The 19,994-nt window shown below is 39.5% G+C and overlaps 1 protein-coding gene across 1 annotated transcript in view; it reads right to left on the bottom strand.

The window, feature by feature from the left end:
- Nucleotides 1-19,994, bottom strand: part of LOC126248016 (hippocampus abundant transcript 1 protein) — a 120,912-nt gene that overhangs the window by 9,729 nt on the left and 91,189 nt on the right. The window contains exons 10-11 of the mRNA XM_049948600.1: nt 16,492-16,679; nt 607-733 (exon numbers count right to left, since the gene is read on the bottom strand). Of these exons, the coding sequence (XP_049804557.1) occupies nt 607-733; nt 16,492-16,679 (315 nt within the window). The remainder of the gene's footprint in view (nt 1-606; nt 734-16,491; nt 16,680-19,994) is intronic.

The raw sequence follows: 19,994 nt of genomic DNA, 5'->3' as shown, positions 1-19,994 counted from the left end.
GCCGCATTAAGAGATGAAATTATCTGCTACTTTAATTTCCCCTGCTATTATCTATTGCCCTCATTTCTGTTTTACTTCAAAGTTTTCTTTCCCTCTCCCAGTCCAGACTAATCATAGTCTTCTACAACTGCACTACACTTCTATTTCTCTTTCTTTTTATTTTAATTTATCCTAAACATTTGATGCATTGCTGGTGTATTTACATTGGAACAGATAAAAAATGCTAGCCCAATCTGATGAGCAAGATGGCAACATTCAACATTTATAATCAAATACAAATGAAAGATATGATGGCATATTTTTGCATACCATCTGTCGTTTGTTTTACAAACAGGTGGAGGATATACACTACAAAATCAGCAGTACATGACCAGTGATCTCATTTTCTCAATTTTCCAGCTATCTTTAAGTGCTGGCTTTCCTAAGGCCCCATTATTATGGATGTTTATATTAATAAATGTCTTTGCTAATTACTTCATAAAAGCTTTTAAAAGATATTTTATGAAACAGATTGTCAAGTTTAGTGTCACACATATGTATTCTGCAACACACTTTCAAAAATTATACTCTTAGATGAAACAATGTCAATTATGATAATTTTCTTACCAGATTGTCTCCGTGAATTAGTTCGAAGGTTGGAACCCATAGAGTTACCCTCAGGAATGAAAACTGCTACCAGCAAAGCACAGATCACCAAAAAGGAACCAAAAACAAATGGTGGACCAGGAACCAACTGAAATGAAAAGAAAGAAAAATGTTTTTAAATAGATATTTTACAAACATAATGTAAGATCAGATGCACTGTAAAAAGAACAAAATTTTGAATATGTTATGACTGTCATAGTACATATTTCTGATCTGCTCAGATAGTTTTGTGCATTAGCACACTGCTCCCACGATTCAAAGAGGCATGTTGGCCCTGGATCGAATCCGCCAAACGGGTTAACGATGAGGACGAGTGTGTTGGCTAGCCTGGATGTGGTTTTTAGTTTTTAGGCTGTTTCCCACATTTGACTATGTGAATACCAGGTTCACATTCTGCCTCACTTACGTGATTAAGAAACATTTAGAAAATATTTGTACACTTTCACATGGGATGACACTACACATAGACAGTTGGGGTACGCAAATTCTGTCCCAGAGGGACAAAGCGGAGGGGAGGGGGGGGGGGGGGGGAAGTGCGACAGGAAGGCCATCCAGCCACCCTCTATCATTAACTCTGCCAAATAAAAAAATTTAACGCGCTAACCCTGTGAAGATATGGGATAATGGTCAAGAAAAGGAAGTCATAGTACATATTTCTACACTTTATGATGTGAAGGCTTCATTAAAAACATCTGTAGCACAACACAATTGCGATTTCAGCTCTTACCATGTGGCACTATATCATGATTTCAGTCTCTGAACCATGAAAATTTTGAATTTTTTTCGTTTGTATTTTTTAAGCTATCTGCTATTTTGATAACATTTTTCAGGTTGCACGTATTTATCTCTTTCCTATAATGTAGAGAATGAAAGTATACAGTTTCAACGCTTTTGACTAGAAGTATTCATTTTGGAGACTGATATTGCTTACAAAACACTTTGATGGAAAATACTGGATGAAAAATAGTGAGTTTGAGAAAAATATATCAGCAAAAGTTTTGCATCACCCCTTTATTTTGAAAGCACATGAAAGAAAAATTGTCTCTGAGGCATTCATTTGTAATGTGCCCAGATCACAAATCAAAAAAGCAAGCATTTGTTTAACATTAAAATAATCTTTTTTCATTGGAAAGAGGCGGGGGGGGGGGGGGGTTCACAGCATTCCCGAGCAATGTTAATATGTGGTGGAATGTCCCCTTGCTTGGATGCAGCCCTGTATCTGTGGCATACTATCAATGAGATCATCAAGCCAGCTCTGGTCGAACTGTCCCACTCTTCAATAGGGATTCCGTGTAAGTCTCACAGAGCATGCGGTCATTGTCAATGACCAAAGTTCATTTCAATTGATCCCATACATGTTCAAATGGGTTAATTTCAGGGAACAGGCAGGCTACTCCATTCTAGTGATCATAGCATGCACACAAGTTAGCATCCATCAAGATGAAATTGTCACCAAAATGTTGGCTATACAGTCCCACTATTGATTGCTGAATCTTGTTCCTGTGCAGCAGAGCTGTGAGACTGCCCTCTACAATCACGAGACATGTACGATGGCCCCATGTAATGCCACCCCAGACCATCACTCCACAACACCTTGTTCCACATGTGGGACACACTGTTGGAGGCATCTGATATGACTAGGTTGTCTCCAAACACATTGTCTACGATTATCAGTGTACACACTGATTTGATTTTCGTTTGTAAAAAACATATAAGGCCAACCCTGGGGAATCCATTCTGCACGATTTTGTACCCATCTGCAACTGTTTCATAACAGTTTGATACAATACGTGGCATCTTGTAGCCTCTTCGAATGCCGAATTCAGTTCTGGAGCATTCAGCTCAAAGTTAGCTTGACTCGAAGATTGTAGATATCGATCATCCCATGCACCTGTCCAATGTGGATGGCTTGTGTGGCGTAAGTCCTCAACACTTCCTGCCAACTGGAACTGACTGCACGTTCGCACCACATCACTTTGACTCTGGTGTGCATGATCAGCAACTTCCATGGCTGACAAGCCTTCTCTACATACATGATGATGTGGGCCCAGGGTGTAGACCATTGTGATAGTGTGGTGGTAGGAATTGATAAGGTACATCTTTGCTGAAAATGTATTTATTCTACATTAAAAAGTATACGAACAAGTGAAAAAAATGAAATTCCATTGCAATGTCTATTAACCGGTGACTGTGATAATGGTGTTTGCATAACAGTTTCACACAAACACCACGCCTGATCACATGAGTGCAGGAAAACAATGGATGGGTGTCCGGAACGAAGCAAACTTTCCTCACGATCGCAGGACACCATGTATTTCATGGATGCAATGAACTGAAAGTGGAAACGAATGGAGATTTAATGCACTTCAAAGTACATTTCTCTCTGCCTTTAAAAGCTGATTCCCAATGAGAACTGTGAAATATGGTATCAGTGATATCTGGGATAACAAAAGACATTACAGTATTATGCAACAGGAAAAGAGATCTATAGAAAATGGCTGGGATAATCACAGATGTTTACCTGCTTTCATATTACAGAAGGTATTGTTCTTTATCGAGAAGCATAATTTATAAACCTCGCTTGTTATGTCAGAAATAAATAATTCTGAAAATAAAATCAAGATAATGTCGCATACAGGTGGAAGGGAAACTTGGAAAGGAAGAGGTGACCTGGTAATTAAAAATAATGATCAAATGGTAAATGAAAACAAACCCCTAGCAATCTACTGTAACAGCCACTGTCAAAACATAACAAAGAAACTTGATATGGTGAGCTCAAAAGGGGAAAAAGTATTATAGTGAGTGATGATGAGAACCAAAAACTTTCAGTCAATTTGACACCAACTATTTCTTCAAAGGAAATAAGAAAAATAATTATTTTTTTTAAAATTATCATGAGGTTGATAGAATTTTCCGTAAAATACGGGATGTTCAAAAAGTCTCTCCGCAGTGTCGTATGATTGTATAGCTGCTTGTGCCATACGATTGTTCCCCTGCCTGGGTTACTTCCCTTCAAATAGACTCTCCCAACATTCCACTGTTTCGTTTATCTCAGCCAGCATCTGTAGTATCATTGGTGTGTGTCGTTACGTGTTGACGTGAACATTTAAGTTCAGTTCCTTTGTTTCGTTTTTGTCATTGTTAAAATGCTAACCAATGAAGAACATTTGGTTTGAACAAGTGGCGGTACATACACAGTTTCAGTTCGTCAAACATTTAATTCAGTTTTCCCAGAGACAACACTCCCACATCGGGATACTGTGCGAGATTTGATTAGCAAATTTCGAAGTATGGGTTCAGTGACAGATGCACCAGGAAGTGGTCGGCCTAGCGTTTTGTCTGAGGATAAACTACTCGATATTTCTGATAAAATGTCCGTGAGTCTGAACAAGTCAGTAAGAAAACTCGTTCAGGAAATCGATGTTAGTGTTGGAACGGCCCACACAGCTGTAAGGAAAAAATTAGAACTTTTCCCATACAAAGTGACAGTCGTGCAAGAACTGAAAAATACTGATCATGGCAAGAGACTACATTATTGTCAATGGTTCAAAAATTTCGTTCAACTGACCTAACACCACCTCCTACCCCCATGAACCACGGACCTTGCCATTGGTGGGGAGGCTTGAGTGCCTCAGTGATAAAGATGGCCATACCGTAGGTGCAACCACAATGGAGGGGTATCTGTTGAGAGGCCAGACAAACGTGTGGTTCCTGAAGAGGGGCAGCAGCCTTTTCAGTAGTTGCAGGGGCAACAGTCTGGATGATTGACTGATCTGGCCATGTAACACTAACCAAAACGGCCTTGCTGTGCTGGTACTGTGAACGGCTGAAAGCAAGGGGAAACTACAGCCGTAATTTTTCCCAAGGGCATGCAGCTTTACTGTATGGTTAAATGATGATGGCATCCTCTTGGGTAAAATATTCCGGATGTAAAATAGTCCCCCATTCGGATCTCCGGGCGGGGACTACTCAAGAGGACGTCGTTATCAGGAGAAAGAAAACTGGCGTTCTACGGATCGGAATGTGGAATGTTAGATCCCTTAATCGGGCAGGTAGGTTAGAAAATTTAAAAAGGGAAATGGATAGGTTGAAGTTAGATATAGTGGGAATTAGTGAAGTTCAGTGGCAGGAGGAACAAGACTTTTGGTCAGGTGAATACAGGATTATAAATACAAAATCAAAATGGGGTAATGCAGGAGTAGGTTTAATAATGAATAAAAAAATAGGAGTGTGGGTTAGCTACTACAAACAGCATAGTGAACACATTATTGTGGTCAAGATAGACACAAAGCCCATGCCTACTACAGTAGTACAAGTTTATATGCCAACTAGCTCTGCAAATGATGAAGAAATTGATGAAATGTATGATGAGATAAAAGAAATTATTCAGGTAGTGAAGGGAGAGGAAAATTTAATAGTGACTGGAATTCGAGAGTAGGAAAAGGGAGAGAAGGAAACATAGTGAATGAATATGTATTGGGGGAGAGAAATGAAAGAGGAAGCCGCCTGGTAGAATTTTGCACAGAGCATAACTTAATCATAGCTAACACTTGGTTCAAGAATCATAAAAGATGGTTGTATACATGGAAGAATCCTGGAGATACTAGAAGGTATCAGATAGATTATATAATGGTAAGACAGAGATTTAGGAACCAGGTTTTAAATTGTAAGACATTTCCAGGGGCAGATGTGGACTCTGATCACAATCTATTGGTTATGAACTGTAGATTAAAACTTAAGAAACTACAAAAAGGTGGGAATTTAAGGAGATGGGACCTGGATAAACTGAAAGAACCAGAGGTTGTACAGAGCTTTACGTAGAGTATAAGGGAACAATTGACAGGAATGGGGGAAAGAAATACAGTAGAAGAAGAATGGGTAGCTTTAAGCGATGAAGTAGTGAAGGCAGCAGAGGATAAAGTGGGTAAAAAGACGAGGGCTAATAGAAATCCTTGGGTAACAGAAGAAATATTGAATTTAATTGATGAAAGGAGAAAATATAAAAACACAGTAAATGAAGCAGGCAAAAAGGAACACAAACGTCTCAAAAATGAGATCGACAGGAAGTACAAAATGGCTAAGCAGGAATGGCTAGAGGACAAATGTAAGGGTGTAGAGGCTTATCTCACTAGGGGTAAGATAGATACTGTCTACAGGAAAATTAAAGAGACCTTTGGAGAAAAGAGAACCACTTGTATGAATATCAAGAGCTCAGATGGAAACCCAGTTCTAAGCAAAGAAGGGAAAGCAGAAAGGTGGAAGGAGTATATAGAGGGTCTATACAAGGACAATGTACTTGAGGACAATATTATGGAAATGGAAGAGGATGTAGATGAAGATGAAATGGGAGATACGATACTGCGTGAAGAGTTTGACAGAGCACTGAAAGACCTGAGTCGAAACAAGGCCCCGGGAGTAGACAACATTCCATTGGATCTACTGATGGCCTTGGGAGAGCCAGTCCTGAAAAAACTCTACCATCTGGTGAGCAAGATGTATGAGACAGGTGAAATACCCTCAGACTTCAAGAAGAATATAATAATTCCAATCCCAAAGAAAGCAGGTGTTGACAGATGTGAAAATTACCGAACTATCAGTTTAATAAGTCACAGCTGCAAAATACGAACGTGAATTCTTTACAGGCGAATGGAAAAACTGGTAGAAGCCGACCTTGGCGAAGATCAGTTTGGATTCCGCAGAAATGTTGGAACACGTGAGGTAATACTGACCCTATGACTTATCTTAGAAAATAGATTAAGGAAAGGCAAACCTACATTTATGGCATTTGTAGACTTAAAGAAAGCTTTTGACATTGTTGACTGGAATACTCTCTTTCCAATTCTAAAGGTGGGAGGGGTAAAATACAGGGAGCGAAAGGCTATTTACAATTTGTACAGAAACCAGATGGCAGTTATAAGAGTCGAGGGGCATGAAAGGGAAGCAGCAGTTGTGAAGGGAGTGAGACAGGGTTGTAGCCTGTCCCCGATGTTATTCAATCTGTATATTGAGCAAGCAGTAAAGGAAACAAAAGAAAAATTCGGATTAAGTATTACAATTCATGGAGAAGAAATAAAAACGTTGAGGTTCGCCGATGACATTGTAATTCTGTCAGGGACAGCAAAGGACTTGGAAGAGCAGTTGAACGGAATGGATAGTGTCTTGAAAGGAGGATATAAGATGAACATCAACAAAAGCAAAACCAGGATAATGGAATGTAGTCGAATTAAATTGGGTGATGCTGAGGGAATTAGATTAGGAAATGAGACACTTAAAGCAGTAAAGGAGTTTTGCTATTTGGGAAGCAAAATAACTGATGATGGTCGAAGTAGAGAGGATATAAAATGTAGACTGGCAATGGCAAGGAAAGCGTTTCTCAAGAAGAGAAATTTGTTAATATCGAGTATAGATTTAAGTGTCAGGAAGTCGTTTCTGAAAGTATTTGTATGGAGTGTAGCCATGTATGGAAGTGAAAGATGGACGATAACCAGTTTGGACCAGAAGAGAATAGAAGCTTTCGAAATGTGGTGCTACAGAAGAATGCTGAAGATTAGATGGGTAGATCACATAACTAATGAGGAGGTATTGAACAGAATTGGGGAGAAGAGGAGTTTGTGGCACAACTTGACAAGAAGAAGGGACCGGATGGTAGGACATGTTCTGAGGCATCAAGGGATCACAAATTTAGCATTGGAGGGCAGCGTGGAGGGTAAAAATCGTAGAGGGAGACCAAGAGATGAATACACTACGCAGATTCAGAAGGATGTAGGTTGCAGTAAGTACTGGGAGATGAAGAAGCTTGCACAGGATAGAGTAGCATGGAGAGCTGCATCAAACCAGTCTCAGGACTGAAGACAACAACAACAACAACAACAACAACAACAACAACAACAACAACACCTGACTTTCTTCTGCGGTGTAGCGAAAGCAACTGTCTATAAAAACCATCCAAAATCCATCGTTGAATTGAAAACCGCAATATCGTCTTTCACTGCTTCTGTTACAGAAGAAATGTTACAGCTTGTGTGGAATCATGATTAGATGAATTGAATTGTGTATTCAACAACATGGGGGACACTTTCGACATTTAATGTGAAAATTTGTAGGTAAAAATGAATATTAAATAAATTAATAACTTATATTTCACTGAGTTTCATTTCAGTATATTCACTGCGGCATATGGCACTGTGGAGAGACTTTCTGAACACCCCATATTACCACCATGTTCTTCCCTACTACAGCTACTGTACTTGGGTATTAATGTAATTTATTACTTTCACAATGTATCTTTCCAGATTGACTGAAATATGCCATCAATATACAAGTAAAGGAGACCACTCATTGAATAGCGGAAGCGTTGTGTCGTTGACAGGCACAAACAAGAGAGAATGAAAACTCTGTGTGTGTGTGTGTGTGTGTGTGTGTGTGTGTGTGTGTGTGTGTGTGTGTGTGTGTGTGTGTGCGCGCGTGTGCGGAGGGGGGGGGGGAGGGGAGGGGTTGTCATACACGTAGTCTAGCTAGCCAAAAGATTTCTTCCGGAAGACAGAAAGTTTTCATTTTCTTTTGCATGTGCCTGTCGACAATTCAACACTTCTGCTCTTCATTATTCCAGGAGTGGTCTCCTTTACTCCTAAATTATTTACATTATATCTCAACTTTCCTTACTACTCCATATTCAATGTACCGTATTTACTCGAATCTAAGCCGCACTTTTTTTCCGGTTTTTGTAATCCAAAAAACCACCTGTGGCTTAAAATCGAGTGCAAAGCGAGCGGAAGTTCTGAAAAATGTTGATAGGTGCCGCCACAACTAACTTCTGCCGTCGAATATATGTAGTGCTACACAATGTGGGCACAAAGATAAATACTGGCGCCAAAACCTCTGCATCAGTAAATAAATTTAAAAAAAAAGGTAGAAGACGAGCTTTTTTTTTTCTCCGCCCCGCGTTTCGACCACTGCATTTTCATACATTATCCAACGAAGTAAATACAAATTCCGTATTGTTCATCTTCGAATGTAGCAGAATTTCAATGTACTACAAAAAGCCGACTGGCAAGACTGTTAGCGATGTTTGTCAATATGGCCAACTCTACGTTCCGAGTTTTTTCCTACCTGTGAGAAGAGATGGTTGCTAATAGGAACCTGATGAAATGTGAATCACATGCAGTATTCTCTTCACCATAAGAATAATACGAATATAAACATTTTGCCATGTATTCTTTCGTGTTTGCTGCTATCTCATTTAAATCCTGTCTGCGTAATAAACTACGAAACCAGAGTGAGACAACAGCAAACGTGGAAGAATATACGTATTGTGTCATGTTTATATTCGTATTATTCTTATGCCTAATAGTGATACAGTCAGAAATGAAGCACGGCAACTGACTAGATTTTAAATGTAAGATCACTAATTTCTGTGCAGAATTTGATGTACTAAAGAAGCGGCCGCAAAGATTTTCAAACGGAGGAAAATTTTCGCAAAACTCTCGTTCAGAACATGTTCTATCATACGCATTTGGTTCTTGTTGATCATTATCAAAGAAAGCAGCAGTGTAAGTAACAACAAATAGCAGTCTCTTGCCATTGTTTCGCTAATGAGACGATTCCTCTTTTTTTTTTAAGCGGCGGTAGCGCGCACAAAAGCAAGTCATGCCGCGAGCAGCGACAGGCCGTAAACACGCACTATCAAAATGCGACAAACAATGCATTACACAGTACAGTAATGCATTTTCAGCTTAGAGTGACGTAAACACCTATAACAAAGAAAACGGCACTTATCAGACCAAAGCAAAATAAGCAATCGATTCAAACCAGACGAAGCACGTGAAAAAGGAAGGGTACCCGTATAAATACGGACGGAGCGCCTGACGCATAGCAATGGCTACCTGGTAAAGCTTAACTACTAAGCTTACGAGTCGAACCAAACTACTGTAGCTGTATCGTCTTTCATTCAACCTAAATTGTGTCTCATATTACAATGGACCAACTTTGTTTCGATTTGGAGGTGCGGCCTTAAACTTTTCTCTCCCCTTGAATTTCGAGTCTCAAATTTCAGGTGCGGCTTAGATTCGGGAAATTTTTTTTTCCTTTATTTCGAGTCTCATTTTTCAGGTGCGGCTTAGATTCGAGTGCGGCTTAGATTCGAGTAAATACGGTATGCCACCGTTAGACCTCTCTTTAAGATACGAACTTTGACTGGTATTAAACTATCAATCTGTCTCACAGTTAACTTTCTTCTCAAATGTTTTAGTAAAGGTAGTGTACTTACGAATAGTTGGGCACATCTGCAAATATGAAATTCTGAGTTGGCCATAATTTAGATTCCAGAATGTCCTCTCCACTGAACACACATTGAGGTGACAATAGTCATGGGATGGCAATATGCACAATATAGCGGGCAGTAGTATTGCGTATGCAAGGTATAAAAGGGCAGTGCATTGGCGGAGCTGTCATCTGTACTCAAGTGATTCAGGTGAAAAGGTTTATGATGTGATTATGGCTGCATCACAGGAATTAACAGACTTTGAACGCGGAATGGTAGTTGGAGCTGGATGCGTGGGGCATTCCATCTCAGAAATTGTTAGGGAATGCACTATTCTGATTATTCTGATACCCACAGTGTCCAGAGTGTGCCAAGAATACCAAATTTCAGACATTACCTCTCACCACGGACAAAGTATTGGCAAACGGCCTTCATTTAATGATAGAGAGCAGCGGCATTTGCATAGAGTTGTCCGTGCTAACAGACAAGCAACACAGTGTGAAATGACCACAGAAATCAATGTGGGACATTCAACAAACATATCCATTAGGACAGTGCAGCAAAATTTGCATTAATGGGCTGCGGCAGCAGACGACTGACATGAATGCCTCTGCTAATATCCTGACATCGCCTGCAGTGCCTCTCCTGGGCTCGTGATCATATCAGTAGGACCCTGCACAACTGGAAAACCGTAACCTGGTCAGATGACTCACAATTTCAGTTGGTAAGAGCTGATCATTGACTTTTATTCACCTACTTGAGAGACCATTTGCAGCCATTCATGTACTTCATGTTCCCAAACAGCAATGGACCTTTTATGGATTACAATGCACCATGTTAACGGGAAACAATTGCTCAGTGAATGATTTGGCTACCCAGATCACCCAACATGAATCCCATCGAACATTTATGGCACATAATCGAGAGGTCAGTTCATGCACAACATCCTGTACCAGCAACACTTTTGCAATTATGGATGGTTACAGAGGCAGAATGGCTCAATATTTCTGCATGGGATTTCTGATGACTTGTTAAGCCCATGCCACCTCAAGTTCCTGCACTATGTTGGGCAAAAGGAGGTCTGACACAATATCAGGAGGCATCCCATAACTTTTGTCACCACTGTGTACTTAAAAATAGGTTAATAACACTATCCCACCTACTTAGATATTATGTGATCTCTCCAAGTTATTCCACTGTGCAAATCACAATCTTCTTTTGGAGGTACAATGAGTAAGTAATTTACTTCATATTTAACTAATAGGAAACAAAAAGTTACATCAGATAGTTAACACAGTTTTTGTGGTGAATTTTCTTATAAGTAGGGCCAAATTAGTACTGGTGTTTCCAGGGTTCAATACTGGGAGTGCTCCTTTTCTTGCAGTTAATAAATTTTCACCTTAAAATTATAGAGGAGGAATAGTACTCTCTGTTTATGATGATTGCATCATCATAAAGCCCAACAGAAGTGTAACAGCAAAATGAACAAAAAATGAGATCTTCAGCAAAGTTCTCAGTAAACAGCCTATCATTTAAGTTAGAAAAATACAGTTTGTTTAATTCTGTACAAGACACAATGTAACAACAAAGTACAGACAGGAAATTCGTAAAACTGAATATTCAAAATTTGTGGGTGTGCATATACTATAAGAATTTGAAATGAAAATCATATATTATATAGCTTCTCAAATTCTTGAATTAAGCAATATTTGCTCTGTGTGTAATAGGGTGATGAAAGCATCAGAAAGTTGGCTGACTTTGCATACTTCCATTCCCACTCACAACATATTTACTGTTTTATGAAGCTTGTTGTGAAACACCAGTCACAATTTGAAAATACTAGCAGCATTCATAAACATTACACTAGGAACAAAAATAGTCTCCAGCATTCACAACTTAATTTTACTCTAGCATAGAAAGGAAGAAAGTATTAAGCCATAAAAATAACCGACCTCCTACCATGTAAATGAAATATGTAGGCAGAGAATTGAAATAGTTTTAAAAACAAATTGAAATCACATATACTTGACAACTTCTATTCCGTACATGAATTTGTCAACAGATAATAGCAGTATTGGTCGGTTTATGTTCATCAAACTTTCCCATATGGTAAGTCTCCCCTGACCCGTGGTTCTGGGTGACTTTCCCGAAATCTACCTCTTTTCCTAGACCTCTCCAGTCCTTTTCCTTCACCCTTCGTCCTTCCCCTTCAACCCTTCTGCCCAAAGGAGGAGCCACTGGCTCCAAAAAGCTTGCAAATTACAACAATCTTCTGTGTGTATGTTCTGCCGCAACTTGGTGAGTAGATTTTTTCTATCCAATTAAATTATTTTCTCAGTAACAGATTGTTTTCATTTTTACATCAAACTTTATTCTATGTTAATTTAAATGGATCGATAAAAAATTATACTCATATTTTCTCCTGCTACCGCTTGTTCAGATTATTTTTATCTCTCTAATTATATTAGTTTTCAAAAATTTGTTATTTTCATTTATCTACTGTATATTAAGATTGAAGTAAAAATCCAGTTACATCAATGGAAAGCATGTAGCCATGTTTTCAAGAGAAAATGAGATATTTTAAAATTTAGGGACATATTCAGTAGCATAATGAGTAGTCACAAATATGGTGCACGGAACATACAAAGTAACTAAATTTCAGGGCACAAAGAGTGGTAGTCAAAGTCCTGATGGAGAACATGATTTAGATGATTAGTACCGGATGGCATTATGTGGCTGTTCACTGCTCAGCATCTCTTCTAGTGGTGAGTAGTGATCTATTCTCACGTACATATCGTTTACAGACTCTGGAAATACTCTTTACCTATTTTTTGTTTGTTTTAACACCATATTTTGTTCCCTTATGAGTTAAACTTTATGTTGTATTTGAATACATGCAAATAAAATGTTATTCTCAGAAAAATACTGGTGAGTTCTTTCAGAAAATGAACACGACATCAGTTTTACAATTACAGTAGCTGATAAACGCAGCATTTTCCGAGTATTTATTTATAGGTGGGCCCGAAACTTTGTATACATGCAATTTATTTTGACTTATAACTTATAAAGCTTCTTTGAATACAATGTTTTGAATAAGTATGATTGGGGGTATACAAAAAGAGCTCGTATGTTTCCTTAACATGGGAGAGAGGCATGTAGAGCTAACTGTGACAAAAGCAACCGACACTAAGGTCCACACCTGCCATATGTAGTGTCTGGTCTTGTGCTTTGTTTACGGTCATGGCATAACATAAGCCCACCTGGAACTACATACATTTAAAGTGAAATGATAAACTGTTAGGAATAAGCAGGATTCAGTGTATAAAAACTCACTCGACTGTGCCACTTCCCATCAAAATTTCCACTTCTATGAGGTCACATTGGAGAGAAGTAAATTTAAGACTCTGTGAGTGGAGGGTTTTGAGGAGTGAGATAATGCATGATGTTCATCATCAGAGTTACACTGCACTTCAATTTCAAAAGGAGTTTCCACAGAGCGAGTTAAACCTTGATGCTCCTGGGCAGCAGCAAGTCTCACCTCACCATCTTCAGTGTATTCTTGAGACCACATAGTCCTCAGTCTTTTAGCCTTTCTGGTATATTCAGAAATACTTGACCATTTTCTACACATTTTTAGTTGTGAACAAAATTAAATCAAAATGTAGTGAATAGGTACCCCAAATTACAAAGCAAACTTAATAAGTTCATTGTTCCTAGCAAAGAATATAAATAAAATCTATTGATAGCAGCAGCACAATTTCAAGTTTTTAATACACCAAGCAAACTCAGTAAATCCATATATCCTAGACAAGACAATTCAATGTTCATGTCGTGTCGAAGTTGAGCAATTGTAGGAGGATACAAGATGACTTAGATATAATTTCTAGTTGGTGTGATGAATGGCAACTAGCTCTAAATGCAGAAAATGTAAGTTAATGTGGATGAGCAGGAAAAGCAAACCTGTAACATTTGGATACAACATAGAAAGATAGTTCCCTTATCATTTAACTACAAAATAGCAGGTCAGCAACTGGAAGCAGTTAATTCCATAAATTATCTGGGAGTATGCATTAGGAGTGATTTAAAATGGAATGATCATATAAAGTTGATCGTTGCTAGAGCAGATGCCAGACTGAGATTCATTGGAAGAATCCTAAGGAAATGCAATCCGAAAACAAAGGAAGTAGGTTACAGTACACTTGTTCGCTCAATGCTTGAATACTGCTCAACAGTGTGGGACCCGTACCAGATAGGGTTGATAGAAGAGATAGAGAAGATCCAACGGAGAGCAGCGCGCTTCGTTACAGGATCATTTAGTAATCGCGAAAGCATTATGGAGATGATAAACTCCAGTGGAAGACTCTGCAGGAGAGACGCTCAGTACGGGCTTTTGTTAAAGTTTCGAGAACATACCTTCACCGAAGAGTCAAGCAGTATATTGCTCCCTCCTACGTATATCTCGTGAAGAGACCATGAGGATAAAATCAGAGAGATTAGAGCCCACACAGAAGCATACCGACAATCCTTCTTTCCACGAACAATACGAGACTGGAATAGAAGGGAGAACCGATAGAGGTACTCAGGGTACCCTCCGCCACACACCATCAGGTGGCTTGCGGAGTATGGATATAGATGTAGATGTAGATAGAGAAGTGTCCTGCTTGACACAGCCTCATTGTTTAAACATCTGGGCATAGTATTGCAGAGCAATATGAAATGGAATGAGCATGCAAGGATTATGGTAGAGAAGGTGAATGGTCGACGTCGGTGTATTGACAAAGCGTGGTTCATCTGTAAAGGAGACCAAATAGGACACTATTGTGACTTAATCTTGAGTACTGCTCGAGTGTTTGGGATCTGTAACAGGTCAGATTAAAGGAAGACATTGAAGCAATTCAGAGGTGGGTGGCTAGATTTGTAACTGAAAGTTTCAAACAAAATGCAAGTGTTACAGAGATGCTTGGGAAACTCAAATGGGAGTCCCTGGAGGGAAGGCGAAGTTCTTTTCAAGTAACAGCATTGAGAAAATTTCGAGAACCGGCATTTGAAGCTGACTGCAGAACGATTCCACTGCCACCAACAAGCATTTCGCATAAGGACCACAAAGGTAAGCCCCATATGGTGGCATATAGACAGTCATTTCTTCCTCGCTCTATATGTGAGTGGCACAGGAAAGGAAATGATTAGTAGTGGTACTGGATACCCTCTGCCATGCACGGTAGAGTGGCTTGTAAAGTATGTATGTAGCTGTAGCTGTATCCATAAAGGTAAGATAGTGATACTTAATTCTGTCAGTGATATAAACTTCTGAATATCGATCTGTTACTGAGTTAAAAGAAAAACTAATAGCACCACCTATTGGATCTTTGGTGTACTACAAAACTAACAGCACCATCTGTTGGTTCTTTGGTGTTTTACACCATGATGATTAAACATTCCAACTACTAAGCTGAGCTGACAATTTTAGATAAAACTTAAAATTACAATATCTTTTCTTATCTTGTGTTACAGTTTTGATGAAATAAAGCTTATATGTTTTCCCACACTATGATTAAGTTACCTATGAAAACACCACGAAAATTCACTTAGTAGCTTTGGAGATTAACACATTGAAACAGACAGACACAACAGGCTTACAGTTTTATTATTAGTCAAGATTTTGCACGATAGTAAAAAAAAAAAAAAAAAAAAAAAAAAAAAAAAAAAAAAAAAAAAAAAAACAACTTACATGCATGTTTAATCATTTGAAACACAGCTATGGTAGTCCACTTGCTGCAGCAGAAATACTCTTTATACCTATATGCTACACAAACTGTCAGTTTCACTCCACAAGACAAGACCATTTTCAAGTTTCTTAATTAGAATCAGCCAGTAAAGCATGAGTCATATTTAGTAGTGCCAAAGTCATTCATATGTGATGGCATTATAGTACAAAAGTGTAATAAGCCCCTGCACTGGTCCCAATGTGTTTGCATAGTGTGCCACGAGAAAACACGTATATAATAGTTAACTTATGTGACAGAAATACTTCAGCTTCAAAATGTAACTGCAAACCTGTACCTGGATACTGGTATACCCTATAATATTATATTTCAACACTGTGAAACAGAAATAAGCTAAAACAGTGAAACAATAAACCTGAAATACAATGTGGATACAGTCTTGGGGGCATATATACATAATGTTCAAAGTAGCTATTGGTCCTTTGGGCAAGTTACAAGCTACCGTATGTCATTTTTCTGATTACACTCTCTCACTCTCTCTCTCTCTCTCTCTCTCTCCCTCCCTCCCTCCCTCAAATCAGTAGCATTTTTTCACTATAACTTTTGATATGTTATATTCTTGTCTCCTCTTCCCTCTCTTGAGATGGAAGAAGAACAGTAGGGGAGGGACTTTATTCTTACTAATGCAAATTGTAATGCAAAGGTCTGTCTTATTACATTCTGGACCTCTTAGCAACTATTGTATTCAATGCTGTAAACATTATGTTAAAGAAAAGAAAGCTTGATAATCAAAGAAAAGACAAGGACACTTGAGAAAATGCGCTTGTGTCAAATGTATCCATTAAGCATAATAACATAACTCACAGGTTGTAAAGAATCGTGCATCTGTCCTGTGGTACCATTATCTCCCAAATTAATAGGACGTTCAGATCTTATTTTTGAAGGATCTTCATTTAAGTCAACATGAAAGAGGTAGAATATTACACCAAACATTGCAGGTCCGAGGCCGTTACAAAGCCCTCTCATTCCAGTTACCATTCCTTGTACTAACCCTGAAACAAATTAAATCTGTTACAACATGGATCAGTTAACGAAGTTAATTCTATCACAATAAATCAATGTAAAAAATTAGGAACCTGCTATGTTGTTCAAGTGGTACTGCATTAACTACTTGAATTGGAAATTACTTTATTGTGAAGTGACTGGTAACCTAGTTACCTACTTCTTATTACACATGCCTAGTCTTATAATTTTCTTAACCCATTATATCCAACACATCTAATTTAATATTAGATCTCCTTAATACTATGGTAATATTAAACAGTGCATGTGCTGATTGCAAGCTTTGCGTTTGTGACTTACAGCACAAGAAGATGCATTTTAAAAGGGTTATAAGTTAACAATAAGTAAATATTGTACTGAATCATAAACATGCAAAATATTGGCTTCCATAACTAGAGATAGAAATGGAATAAAATTAAACAAATAAATAAATAAAAATAAAAAAAACTGCTCTTGCAAACAGAAATGATCACATACTCAAAATGTTCAATAAATTATCTTTCTCCCAGAGGAATTTGAAACTAGTGGCTTGGTACTTTATCAACTAACTTCTTTAAGAATGGCAGATGTATCTGACTTCATGTAAACAATACACCTCTGCAGTTCATCTACACTCTCCATAAACACTACTGCACAGGACTTCCAACAGCCCACATCCTTTATTTTTTTTTGGCTTCCCACAGCCTCCATCTTCTTTTCTTTTGAGTTTTGGGGGAATCATCTGACCATTTCATTGTATGAACTTCCTTCTGAAGAAATCACTCAATTGTAGTCCTGCCAGGATAACCATAAATCTACTAGCAACAGTTAACTGAAACCAACTACGAAGAATTTTCTGGCAATGGCCTTCATGATGCCCATAGATAACGTCAGACTTATTACTTATCAATAGCTATATATATAGTCACTTTATTCACTTTCTACCATTCCTTAGTTTCTTCAAAATTCATGGAGGCATATTCCATCTTTGCAACTAAATGAAAGGCAACGAAACTTCCTGGCAGAATAATACTGAGTGCCGGACCGAGACTCAAACTCGGGACCTTTACCTTTAGCGGGCAAGTGCTCTACCAACTGAGCTACCCAAGCACGACTCATGCCCCGTCCTCACAGCTTTACTTCTGCCAGTACCTCATCTCCTACCTTCCAAACTTTACAGAAGCTCTCCTGGCGGAGCTTCAAGGAATCCTCAGAACCTTAGGCCCCTTACAAAACCTTTCACCTGACTCCATCAACCTCCTGACCCCACCAACACCCCGCACCCATACCTTCTACCTGCTTCCTAACATTCACAAACCAAAACATCCTGGCCACCCCATTGTAGCTGGTTACCAAGCCCCCACAGAACGTATCTCTGCCTACGTAGATCAACACCTTCAACCCATTACAGGCAGTCTCCCATCCTTCATCAAAGACACCAACCACGTTCTCGAACACCTGGAATCCTTACCCAATCTGTTACCCACGGAAACCATCCTTGTAACCATTGATACACAAATATCCCGCACGTCCAGGGCTTCGCTGCGATGGAGCACCGATCACCTGCTACCCTACCTAAAACCTCTTTCCTCATTACCTTAGCCAGCTTCATCCTAACCCAAAACTTCTTCACTTTTGAAGGCCAGACATACCAACAATTAAAGGGAACAGCCATGGGTACCAGGATGGCCCCCTCTTACGCCAACCTATTCATGGGTCGCCTAGAGGAAGCATTCTTGGTTACCCAGGCCTGCCAACCCAAAGTTTGGTAAAGATTTATTGATGACATCTTCATGATCTGGACTCACAGTGAAGACGAACTCCAGAATTTCCTCTCCAACCTCAACTCCTTTGGTTCCATCAGATTCACCTGGTCCTACTCCAAATCCCATGCCACTTTCCTCGACGCTGACCTCCATCTGTCCAATGGCCAGCTTCACACATCTGTCCACATCAAACCCACCAACAAGCAACAGTACCTCCATTATGACAGCTGCCACCCATTCCATATCAAACAGTCCCTTCCCTACAGCTTAGGTCTTCAGGGCAAACAAATCTGCTCCAGTCCTGAATCCCTGAACCATTACACCAATAACCTGAAAACAGCTTTCGCATCCCGTAAATACCCTCCCGACCTGGTACAGAAGCAAATAACCAGAGCCACTTCCTCATCCCCTCAAACCCAGAACCTCAAAAGGGAGAACCCCAAAAGTGGTCCCCCTTGTGACAGGATACTTTCCGGGACTGGATCAGACTCTGAATATGGCTCTTCAGCAGGGATACAACTTCCTCAAATCCTGTCCTGAAATGAGATCCATCCTTCGTGAAATCCTCCCCACTTCACCAAGAGTGTCTTTCTGCCGTCCACCTAACGTTCGTAACCGCTTGGTTCATCCCTATGAAATCCCCAAACCACCTTCCCTACCCGCTGGCTCCTACCCTTGTAACCGCCCCCGGTGTAAAACCTGTCCCATGCACCCTCCCACCACCACCTATTCCAGTCCTGTAACCCGGAAGGTGTACACGATCAAAGGCAGAGCCACGTGTGAAAGCACCCACATAATTTACCAGCTGACATGCCTACACTGTGACGCATTCTATGTGGGAATGACAAGCAACAAACTGTCCATTCGCATGAACGAACACAGGCAGACAGTGTTTGTTGGTAATGAGGATCACACTGTGGCTAAACATGCCTTGGTGCATGGCCAGCACATCTTGGCACAGTTTTACACCGTCCGGGTTATCTGGATACTTCCCACTGACACCAACCTATCAGAACTCTGGAGATGGGAACTTTCCCTTCAATATATTCTCTCTTCCCGTTACCCACCAGGCCTCAACCTTCGCTAATTTCAAGTTGCCGCCACTCGTACATCACCTGTCATGCAACAACATCTTTACCTCTGTACTTCCGCCTTGACTGACATCTCTGCCCAACACCTTTGCATTTACGTATGTCTGCCTGCGCCTGTATACGTGCGAATGGATATGTGTGTGTGCGAGTGTATACCTGTCCTTTTTTCCCCCTAAGGTAAGTCTTTCCGCTCCCGGGTTTGGAATGACTGCTTACCCGCTCCCTTAAAACCCACATCCTTTTCTCTTTCCCTCTCCTTCCCTCTTTCCTGATGAAGCAACCTTGGGTTGCAAAAGCTTGAAATTTGTGGGTGTGTTTGTGTGTTTTTTATTGTGTCTATCTGCCAGCGCTTTCTCGTCTGGTAAGTTACAGCATCTTTGTTTTTTATATATATTTTTCCCACATGGGATGTTTCCCTCTATTATATTCATATAATAATATTTTAGATATTCATGAATATCTTAGATGG

Source organism: Schistocerca nitens, chromosome 3, assembly GCF_023898315.1.
Source record: "Schistocerca nitens isolate TAMUIC-IGC-003100 chromosome 3, iqSchNite1.1, whole genome shotgun sequence".
In the NCBI taxonomy this organism is placed as follows: domain Eukaryota; kingdom Metazoa; phylum Arthropoda; class Insecta; order Orthoptera; family Acrididae; genus Schistocerca; species Schistocerca nitens.
This window is presented reverse-complemented; position numbering and strand designations above follow the sequence as displayed.